General features: G+C 33.5%; 1 protein-coding gene across 1 annotated transcript; it reads right to left on the bottom strand.

Annotated features, from left to right (window-relative positions):
* Positions 1-2305: 2305 nt before the first annotated feature.
* LOC122025469 (uncharacterized membrane protein At4g09580-like) lies at positions 2306-9750 on the bottom strand. Its single transcript, XM_042584280.1, has 4 exons — positions 9311-9750; positions 5645-5915; positions 5329-5499; positions 2306-2676 (listed from the first exon to the last, which is right to left on the bottom strand). Exons 1-4 carry the CDS (start codon positions 9568-9570, stop codon positions 2545-2547), a joined length of 834 nt encoding a protein of 277 aa, XP_042440214.1. The 5' UTR covers positions 9571-9750; the 3' UTR covers positions 2306-2544.
* Positions 9751-11532: the final 1782 nt, after the last annotated feature.

Raw genomic sequence — 11532 nt, 5'->3', positions numbered from 1 at the left:
ACCCGTACAAGCTGACCTAATTTTTACGTAGGCAAAAATTAAAGAATATTTTTTAAAAAAAAAACACTAAAATCATGTTTTAATATATTTTCCATTTTAAAAAATAATGCTATTATAACAACTTCACGTAAAATTATTATATATAAATACTATTATATTTAAATACTTTTTATTATTACTTTTAAAAAAATTACTTAAAGTGAACTGATTTTAAGTAAATAATAATAATTTTGATTAAGTTGAGTCCAATTATTTTAACACATTATAGTAGTTGATTGTAGTTGTTATCTGCTCCAGGCCATAATTGCTATAATAATATCGAAATAAAAATATTTTTAACATTCTTTTGAAAAAATATATCCTTTTGATAAAAAGGATAATAAGAAGAGTTCTCTTAATTTTTATCCTTTTGAATTAAAATTTTAAAATATATTAGAGAAAATTAGTATATGAAGTACTATTATATTAAAATATTTTTCCCAACTTAATTAAAATTATTTTAATTGATAAAGAATATTTTGATATAAAAATATTATAGGTATAAGAATTTTAATTAACTTGAGCAAATTTAGTTTAAAACATAAGTGCTACAGAATCATTAAAATTTCAGACAAAAAAAACATATGGTGGACAGTAGGGCAGTTGGATATGCAATGGTACCTGATTCATTGACCTACTTGCTATCATTTTTTTAATTTGATAATTTAGATATTTAATTTGTAGAATTATTAATTTTGAAAGTGATTAGTCCAGTTTAATTTCATAAAAAAAATTTATTAGTCATTAGGATAAATTTAAAAAATACAATTGAATTTTAATAGATAATCGAACATCACGAGTGATTCGAGTACCTTAGAATGTATGATATCTTATAAAAGAATCAAATTCTCATAGTATAAAAATCTATTCTATTTTTTATCATTGCACAATGCCCAAAAAGTTACTATCATTTTATTGTTGTATATTGATTCTGTCCGAAAGTCGAAGAAATAGAAAGTCGGAGATGTGGCGCTCCCGCTGATCGCCTGTAGACTTCGCTCGGACATGCAACACTGACTACGTCAGTGCCTAGCCAGGGAAAGGGCCCTCGGCGTTGGTTCTCCAACGCTTAAGTCAGTCACCGACGATGAAGTATAAGGCGGAGCAACAAGAATACTGTAATGCAAATAGTGAATATCGTATACCTCCGTCGATGCTTGCATCCCTTTATATAGAGCTCCTATAGCGCGCGTGCACGCTTCCTGAGGCAAGCATACTTCTCAAAGTTTTCCCTGAAAAGACTTGTCAGTAAAGTATCCCTAACACAGTACCTTAATGGGCCGAGCATATCTCTGAAGTAACAGTGGAAGCTCCGCCGTACGATCTTCTGGCTATCTATGCCCGATGTCGGCGGCGCCAACTTCCAAAAGAATGTCAATAGATATCAGAGAGAGTGTGTGTACTGCTAGGTCGAGCAGGATGACCGTTCGGCCGACATTCCGCTACTCTAGTGCCCCGTCTGGTCGACCCGAACCTCGCTATTCTTTAGTGTGTGTCTGTTTGACCGAAGGTCCACTTTGTCATTGCCGAGACCTGCTGTTAGATCGAGCGAGGTAGCCGCTCGACCGAAGTTGAACCCTGCCCATATTAAGCTCTGTTGTATGGTCGAGCGAGGGAGTTGCTCGGTTCGGCTTCTGCACATCATCTCTATTGAACGTCGATTGTTTGACTTCTCTTCGTAACGAAGGCGACGGCGGATCAAGGTCTTCCGCTCCGGTAAGGACATGTTTCGCCCGATCAACCGATGCTATCTGCACGTTGACTGTCTTAACTTTAACTTTCATCGTGACCACGAGGTGGAGCTATATATATATATATATATATATATATATATATATATATATATATAATTATCTGTTAGTTTACTTTAGCCAAGACTCTACCACTACATTATTACCCACAAGGTAAAGACAACGTTACATTGACCATAAAGAGTTGGCAAACAGAAATGCTCATAGAAAGAAAAGACGCGGGGATATTAAATTGAATTAAATGATTGAACGAATTAAAAAATTCAATTTGATTTATTTGAAAATTCAGTTTTTTTAATAAAATGTTGATTATTAAGATTTATTCCGTTCTGCCCCGATTTTAAATTTTAAAAATTAATTAATTAATTAAATCGAACAATATATTATGAGTAGAGTAGCTCAGGCTCAAGCCAAAACAAGAGGCAAATAGTTGGGACTTAGTTAACATTGCTCTAATCAAATAGAGACTTCTTGTCAGCCCCCAATGATCTAAGTCAGTTCGACAACACAGATTATATAAAGAAACAATAACCATTTAGTGCCGCTAAGGATTTACACCAATGTTATAATCTCTACAGGAAAAATAACAAACAATGAGCAAATATTTCATTTTGACATTACAATCTACTTCCTCTTGATTCCAGAAAATTGGCAAATCAGTAAAGCAAATTTCTGATGTCATAAGAGATCGTAAGACATGGTAAAATAGTTGTTTAGAAAAGCATGAAAAAAAAAATTACTTGACCTGGAAGTCTTATTCGTATATCCGTTTTCTCTTTAAGATTGTAGGAAATATGGTGATGAATCCAATCAGGAAGAGTACTATGAGCGTCTTCATGTCGTACAGATCTCTAATTGACTTCAAGTCACCAAGAGCAAGGCCAGCCTGAATACATCACAATAATGTATATGATGGTTAGAATCGAACTTAGCTTGCTTAGAGTTGAATTCATTAGCAGGACGAATAGTCTCATTTAGAGAAGTGAAAAAACGATGCTTTCAGTAATTTGTGAACTATGATCAATTGAAAATTGTCATCATGGATGGATGTAAATAGTGCAAATTCTTCTCATTATAATGTGTTTTGCACAAGATGAATGCAAGCAATATGCGACATCACAATTCATATCAAGAAAAAAAAAACTCCAATCCTATATAAGATATACAATAAAAAGAATGAAAATGTTGTAAAAATTGCTAGATTCAAGAACCTAAGTTTCTAAAATATGTCAAAACAATGTCCTAAATGACGGCCTCGGTGATAGTTTTTTTGTTTCTTTTTCTTTTGGGAGGCAGAGTGGTGGGACGTAGGATAGCTAGATCCAGGGACTTACCGCCGAAGGTTGGATGGGAGGAGTTGTGTCTCCTACCCCAAACATATTCCATATCCAATATAATGTAGACACCTCATGATCAAAAGAGGTACAACTTAGTTTCGGCCCATATAATCTCAAAACATGAACCAAATGACAGTCTTGTTAGATGATTATGAATATCAGATTAACAAAATACAATCGCATGATAAAGAATTCAATTCTGATATCAGATTGAATATAATTTGAGTTATATTAGTCTCAAATATAGAGCCACATATCGGCATATGTTGATCCAAGCTTACATTCATGCTTAAGTCCAGACTGTATAGAGAAAGCAAAAAATTTCCATCTCTCTCTAGACATGATGGTTAAGAAAGCTATCTTAGCTTAACTTCCAAATTATGGGATATATTTTGATGTACAAGTGATTCCCAAGCAAAGACTTTTGGATATTCTGATGGTTGAAATCCAAACTCAAATTTCGTAAATATGTAGGAAGTAAGAAAGTTTGAGAAAGACATGAACAGATAGGTACTCCAATGTGTTCAACAAGTTAATTGCAGACATCAAACTCAAAAAGGGATGAGATGCACTTCAACTAGAAGTATCCTAATCCTAGCTATTACATAATCGAATGGACTAAGCACTTCTGCCTAAAATGACTCCCTGCATTAGTATTCCAAGTAAACCCAGCGAAAAGAAGGTATCGTTTGCATTAGATTCTTATTTATCTTAAGAAAACTTCTTTCAGATCTTGTGGTGTGAACCTCATAAGCCACAATCAAGTTAAATATCAATTTGATGGAATTGCACATAGTGCAAGGATCTGTATTTTGTGTCTAGCATGAGCAATGGGAACCAGTTATGTATCAACCATATCACCCAACAGGTACAAAGCATGTGAACTGGAACAGGGTGGCAGTGCTCTATTGAACTGATTTATAGTTGAAAGGCATGCCATCTAACAGGTGCAAGCACATGAACTGGAAAAAGGTGACAGGGCTCCATAGAACTAATGCACATGACATAGTAGTTTTTTTGCCTGGATATTGCCAACCAAAGTTGTCCTGAGTGCCAACATAGATTTCTGACTGTGAGTGAATCTTATCTTATGTCAGATACTGGGTAGCATATGGTCCCATATGTCACAATTCAATTAACATGACCCAAAGGTGCCCCACAAAATTGCTTAACAAATGCACTTTGTATCAATTCTCTCAAGAATTACCCAAGAGCCTAAAGTAATTTCAAAGAAGACAGGTCAATGTCGTGTGATTTCTCTCTCTTATGCTCTCCCTAGATCTCTGCATCAATAGACTCTTCCCCAGAAGTCTGCATTGGCGAGAGCTTTGTGCACCAGGCTATCTTTTATACTCTCCCTAGATCATGCAAGTGCAAATGATGAAGATAGAGGGAGAAATAGATCAACAGCATCCTCCTTCCATTCCTTTCCACCTAATCCAAAATTAATATGTCCATAATTCAGCCAAATTCAATTAAATGACTCCACCAAACTATATGCCTAAATTGGGCCAAATCTGGGCTCCAAACCAACCTTAATTAGTAAAACCATGTCCAACCCTAGAGTTCATCTTAAACCCTCCAGACGCCAATTCAAGTGATTAAACTCAATTAAATCTAATTTAGGCCCAACTCCAAAAATTTCACCATCATTTTGACTGAACTAAAAATTACTACAACATATAAGTATGTAATAATACGTAAGTATTATATTAGGTAACAATAGATCTCTACAATTTGTTTCCAGGTATTACAAATTTAATTGATTATATTCTTTTTTTAAGAAAATAGACTAAGTGAGAAGAAGTTGGAGAGGTGAGCCCGCCTAGAACATAGTCAACATATCTGACCTGCACAGACCCATAGCACATGTTGATACAAGTCAATACCATTTTAAAGTGTCAGGCATAGACAAAAGTGGAATAAGCAGAATATTAGACCTTGCTCTTTGTTTCTTTCACTGCAGAAGAAATCAAATTCTTCATAACATCAGATTACTGAGTTCAAGTTTGGACAACAAATACCATAGCATGCATCTAAAATGATAAAAATGCACGAGTGCTCTAAGCATGGAAATTTGTAAATTCACTTATCATTCAAACTAAACTAGATACAGATAAGACAAAAGAAAGGTGAAAGTGGGACCTAACAAAAAGAGAACTCAAAATGGGTAAATTCTTTTAAATCATAAATGCACTTACTCTGGCAGTAATATAAGATGCTGGAATGAGACCAACTAATGTAGCAAGAAAGAAAGTACGAAAGGGAATGTCAACAATTGGAGATGCCAGATTTATAAACGTGTTCGGCAAAGATGGAGTTATCCTCAGAAAGAGCAAGTAATTTAGTAGCTTTTCTCTGTGTTTTGCAATCTGTATCCAGAAATAAACATAATTGTATATCAGTTAACCAGAATTTCATTTAGAAGGTAGTTATGGTCTCAAAATGATGTGACAACTAGACACAAAGTGTATGAGAAAATCAAAATTAAGTCTGAGTAATGAAATCAGTTAGTACCTCTGTTTGGAAAAATTTCAACTTATCTGGCCACATCCAGTTAACCAAAGGCCGGCCAACCAACTTTGAAAGAAAATAGCAAGATGAAGCACCGGATGTTGCAGATAAAACAATCAGAATAATACCTTTTGCCACACCAAAAAGCGCTCCAGCTAGTAATGACAAGAATATGGTTCCAGGTATCATGAATGTCTGCATGAAGATGTAGATAGAACAGTACCCAAATATAAATTTGGCTTGGTAATCTCTCGCATATACAGCCAGATTTTCTCTGCAAAAGTGATTGAAAATGGTAATGCCAAGTTAACCAAAATCATGAATTAGGGAGATGAATGAAGTTATATTATTGTCAAATATTGTATTTAGCCAGGCTATTGTGAATGTCATCATACGCAAATAAAGCAGATAATAGAAGAAGAAAAACAGAATGTTGATCTTTTTGCCATTCTGAACAACCAAAGTTGTAATTAAAGGATGACAATAGAAGAAAGTATTATGTCAAGCACAGGGATATTTTTGCTGCTACTTCAAAGCACAAGGATATCAATTACTAGAAACCTCTTTCAAGTTCCAATGAAATAAACATGCAGCAACACTGACTGAATTTTTCACATCATAATTTTCCATATAATATTGTTCGGACAAAAAAATTATCCATACAATATAATAGAGTTGAGTCATGATTACTCTTACTTGTGACAGTTTTCATTCCTTATGTAAACACAATAAAATGATAACTACTCAAATTTCTAGGTTATGATTTATTAGTGCATCAAAAGTATCAAGGTTTTAAGCAAATGCAACTATTATGGGTTTATAAGAATTAGGACATAAATGTGGGCACTTATGCAGTGAATACTTAAAGATTAATTCCATCAATAAAATATACGATATGTATAACCAAGGTTTGAAATATTGTTCTTAGACAAGGTTTCGGTCCCTAGTCAGAATGAAAGTGTCAATCAAACACTATTTTAATTTAATATTATTTTAATACTGACCAACTATATGTTCTTGCTTAGGCACCCGCTTATTGACTAAGCCCTATGCAGTGGGTTGCCCACCTACCACTTGAAACTATTTTAAAACCTTTATTACAATTATTATCAACTAACCTAAAAACTAAAAGACACAAACAAATAATATGTAACTAAACCCACTGCACCATTAATATTATTAATTCAATACTCTTGCCATTCCCCCCTCAAATTGGAACACAGATACTCTTAATGTCCAGCTTGTTATGTATGGTAGAATACAAACTAGATGCAATAACAAGTGAGAAACACACTACTTGCACATAGACAAGATAAAAGTTGAGTTAATGGAGCACATCATCAACAATCCCTTCAAGTTAATATCAACACACAAGCAACTATGTCTTCAACATAAAATCACTGTATCAACAAAGATGGAGAGAATAAAGAGAGGAGAATGTAGATAAATCTCAAAACTAATCTCACAAATAGGCCTCTTCCTAAAGCGGTGATTCCAATAGCACATAATAGATTGAGAAGAAAAAAGAGCACGAGAGTCCTAAGGAAAAAATGGCAACATGACCAAATCCTTTACTAAACAAAATAAGACCCAAACAACTTCTCTTTTCATGTTTTCACTGAAGAAGAAAAGCACAGTTTGATGTAAAAAAAAATAAGAACAAAACATTTTCTGGTTTTTAGATCTTCACTAATGAAGGAAAGCACAACAACCCCTTTAGCTTTGCAAAACGTAGAATTTTCTCTATTCAAATGACTTTAAGTGACACATATGCAACACACACATATATGATATAGAATAAAATATGTAGACAGCACAATATAAAATCCAAAATGAAATCAAACCAATAAAGCTACAAATCATTAGTTTAGTGGTTGAATGGTGGATCAATTGGTAGATCTCATGTATACAAATATTGATTAGTGATATAGATCCACTAGTTAGACTGCAAATTTGTTGATTTCTCCATAAGCTATAAATTAAGTAATGAAGAATTACAGAATTATGTCAAATAAACAAATTCCAAAACACAATGCAATGCTTTGCTATTACATTACAATTTGGTGCGCATCAATAAAAATAATCTAAAATAAAACTTAACGAGCTCTATATTGATTTAAATTACTAGTACATGATCAAATATAAAATATAAAAATTTAATTTACTAGTACATATTGAACAATTATTGATGCAAAAAATTGAATAATCAACTTGCAATTAAAATATAAATAGAGGATTTTAATGTTTTATGTATTATTATTAGAGTAGGTTAAAATATTGAATTTAATTATTTTCTCATCCCATGTTTGTTTATTTAAAATTTCAAATGGTATCTTTTGATATTTCAAGTTTATGAGTAATTGACCCAATTCTCTAGAAACCTTTTTAACCGGCTCATGTTAACAAATAAGGCTTAATCCGACCTCTTGTTTACCTATTATTTTGCATGAATGCTCAACAAACTAACACAGACCAAAGAAGTATTCTGTTATAATTTTCTAGGTCGTATGGTGGTTGAGTCCAATTTTAATGACTTTGGGTAAAAGGAGGAAATAACAGACCAAACACAGAATGCACATGAAATAAGAAATAAGGAGAAATGAGCAAAGTGGTACCTAAAAGTACTACAGATAGCATGATGAATAAATGTCCAAGGACTCTCCTTGTAGCTTGACAAAGTGAATATATGCACGCCAAAATTTACTATAGGATGTAGACAACACACAAAGAAGATGCAAATGGTGTTAAAGCCCTCACATAAGGAGACAAGTTGTCAAACTTTACATGGTGAAGAAATTAAAACCACCTGGCGATGCCAAGTTGAATATAAGGGAAGAAGTCAAAGTTGAGAGTGGCACAACGAAGAATGATAGGATGAGTGATATGTCAAGCATGAACCTTTATGAGTGGCACAACGAAGAATGCTAACATGCTCTCCCTTGGAATGTTTTAGCTTAGAAGCTCCACTCATCTTGTCATCTTACGTAGAAAATGTGTAAATAAGGAGTGTCCTATAACTTACATAGTGTATCAGATATAAGTGCATACATAATTTCAAGTTAAAGTGCAGAGAAAAAGGAGATTAAGAGACATCAAAGTGAATTTAAGACCCCAGTTCATTGTGATATATAAAGAGAAAAAAAAACTCTACTGCTCAACTAATCAAATATGCTAACAGTTGAAATATATATCCAAACAGGCCAGCAAGCATCCAAATTGAATACGAAGCATTCAAGTAGCATATGTGCAAGCAACACTCTTGACTACTGCAACATAATTTTATCGAGGATAGAGGAGGACAGGAAAAGGAAGGGACAGGAAGGACAACCAGGAGGAGCTAACAGCTTCCCCCTCTGGTCTAGATTGTCAAGCATCACTTCTTTATCCTGATTTTTCACTGTTTTTGACAAATTATAACCCTCTAAAATTTAAGCATGGCTTTCTGCATCATGTTGCTTGAAACTTCTTACGTGAAACAGAATGTTGTTTGCTACTCCTAGCAATAGAGAATTTTTCTGGTTTCATCAGAAAAAACTCTATTCAACCAATCCTGAAAACACTTACAATCAAGGGGGCGTATAAAGGATGAAAAAACAAAGGAGGCTAGCCCACCGCATTAAGTATTAGCAATTTCATGAAAAACAACTTGAGAATTAAAAAGGAGCTAACTTGAGGACACGAAGATCCGAGAGATTCCGCGGAAGCCTGAGGATCTTGTCGTACTCAGCCTCGGCCATTGTAAAGAAGATGCAGCACAGCCCGACAGAGAAGACCAAAAACACGGTCGCCGCAGCAGCAGCTTCCCACCTCGTTAAGGAAATTGCGGATTCGTCCCTAGGAGGTCTCTTCGATGTGGGCGAGTCGTCCTCTGCGCTTCCACCAGCGCTCTCCTCGTCTCGAGGGCTGGCCGCTATCCTGAACTGCGCCATGGAGCAAGGGACAGGACCGGGCTGCAGAACCAATTGGGCGACGAGGGATCGATTGTAGGAGCTGCGACTGATTCATGGACAGAGGCGAGAGCAAGATCGCACCATTGAGGAGGAGGAGAAGGATTCCGCGAGGGATCGAAGAATTGAAAGGGTAGAAGTAGAATTAAAGTCGTAGATTGGGTTTTTAGGAAGGGACGAGGAAAGGGAGGGATTTGGTTTATATATTTTTTTTCGGCATTTTTTTTTAAAAAAAACAAACGTAATTATTAGAATCTTAAAAATGAGGCTATTTTTTTATTTTAAAAAATAAAATAATATCTATTATATTTCTTATTCTTATACTAAAATAGCAGTTTTGAAATAAATTATTTTTTTATTCAACTTAATCAAACATATTATATAGAAAATATTTTATATAATTTTTTTTTACTAATTTCATTTTTTAAAAAATAAATTTGATTAAATTTATTTTAATTTGATCAAAATTATTTTAAATTTATTATAATAACTATAAAATAATTGCATTATTGATAAAAATGATACCTCGAATGTGACTCTCTACTATCTAGAAGGAAAGTAAATGGACTTTGCTTAGTAAGTAACACTAGCGTATGTAAGGAGAGGTAGAGGTAATGAGTAAAATATTTTATATCCATTAGAAATCGATTTTAGATATATTGACATCAATACCCTTTATTATAAAATAACTATATTATTATAGTAAAAGATAATTATGTTCACCACAATCATTTTTTATAATTCGTATCTATTATAATAAATATTAGTTCAGATACTCTGTCTCCATTTCTCTCTGTCCCCATGTCCCACTACTGATCGGACGGATCAGATTACATCTTAATGCATTATGACATCTTTAAGATGTGTACAATATCCTCGTGATGTATAAGGTATTTTTGAAATATAATCTGTCCTGTTCGATCAACAGTGGGACATGAAAACAAAGAGAAATGAAGACAGGATTCGAACTGCATAAATATGTCACTCTGAGTAACATCCGTGAGACAAAACTAACTATTGTATTCTACAATAGTACAACAGTTGTATAATGATTGCTATCATCCTGTAGTAATTCATTTAATAACTCTTAGTAGTTACTAGGTAATTACTAAGTTTATTAACTAGTTAAAGATCTTGATCGAATTTAGATAATTTTGATTAAGTTAATCTGTGTTTTTATGTAAAAATATCTTAATATATATATATATATTTGTTAAGTTGAAATCATTTATTTTAACATATTATAACCAGCACTTCGTAATTACTAGTGTTAGAATAATAATTTTTTTTTACGAGAAATACAGGGAGACTTTCTTTTAATCCTTTTAATAGTTATGGATTCCTTTTTTATTTTTACCTATATTTAATCTTACTTTGACAAGTAGCTTAGTTCCACTACATTGAATCCAAAGATGATATGAGTGGGTGCAGATGCTTTTAGACAACTAAAGCCAAGCTTGTGGTGGGTCAACATATTTGAGGGATGGGTCACGCAAACCCAAGTTGTGCTAGATCTAAGTATGACTTATGGACACTTCTAACCTGGTTAAGACCGACTAACTTGACCTAAATTGACTGGCTTGGATCAATCTGTTATTTGAATTGGTAATAGTGTATAAAAGAAACACCACACGAAAAATCACTTTTAGCAATGAAGATTTCCATCGGTATTCAATTATAACGATTTAATTATGATAGAAATATGTTAGTTGCAAAAATTAGGTCGTACGAAATTTAAATTATGTCATAAATTTACAACGGAATATAATTTCGTGGCTATGATTAGCGACGAAAATATAATTTTCGTCGACGGGATTTATGTTCTATCACTAATCATGCCACGGAATTTATATTTCTGTTGCTATTTAGCGATGGAAAAGTAAATTTTGTTATTAATTAGTTGATGGAAAAAATATTTCCATTATGCTAATTAGTGACGAAAGT

This window comes from Zingiber officinale, chromosome 9B (genome assembly GCF_018446385.1).
Source record: "Zingiber officinale cultivar Zhangliang chromosome 9B, Zo_v1.1, whole genome shotgun sequence".
NCBI classification, from domain to species: Eukaryota; Viridiplantae; Streptophyta; class Magnoliopsida; order Zingiberales; family Zingiberaceae; genus Zingiber; species Zingiber officinale.
This window is presented reverse-complemented; position numbering and strand designations above follow the sequence as displayed.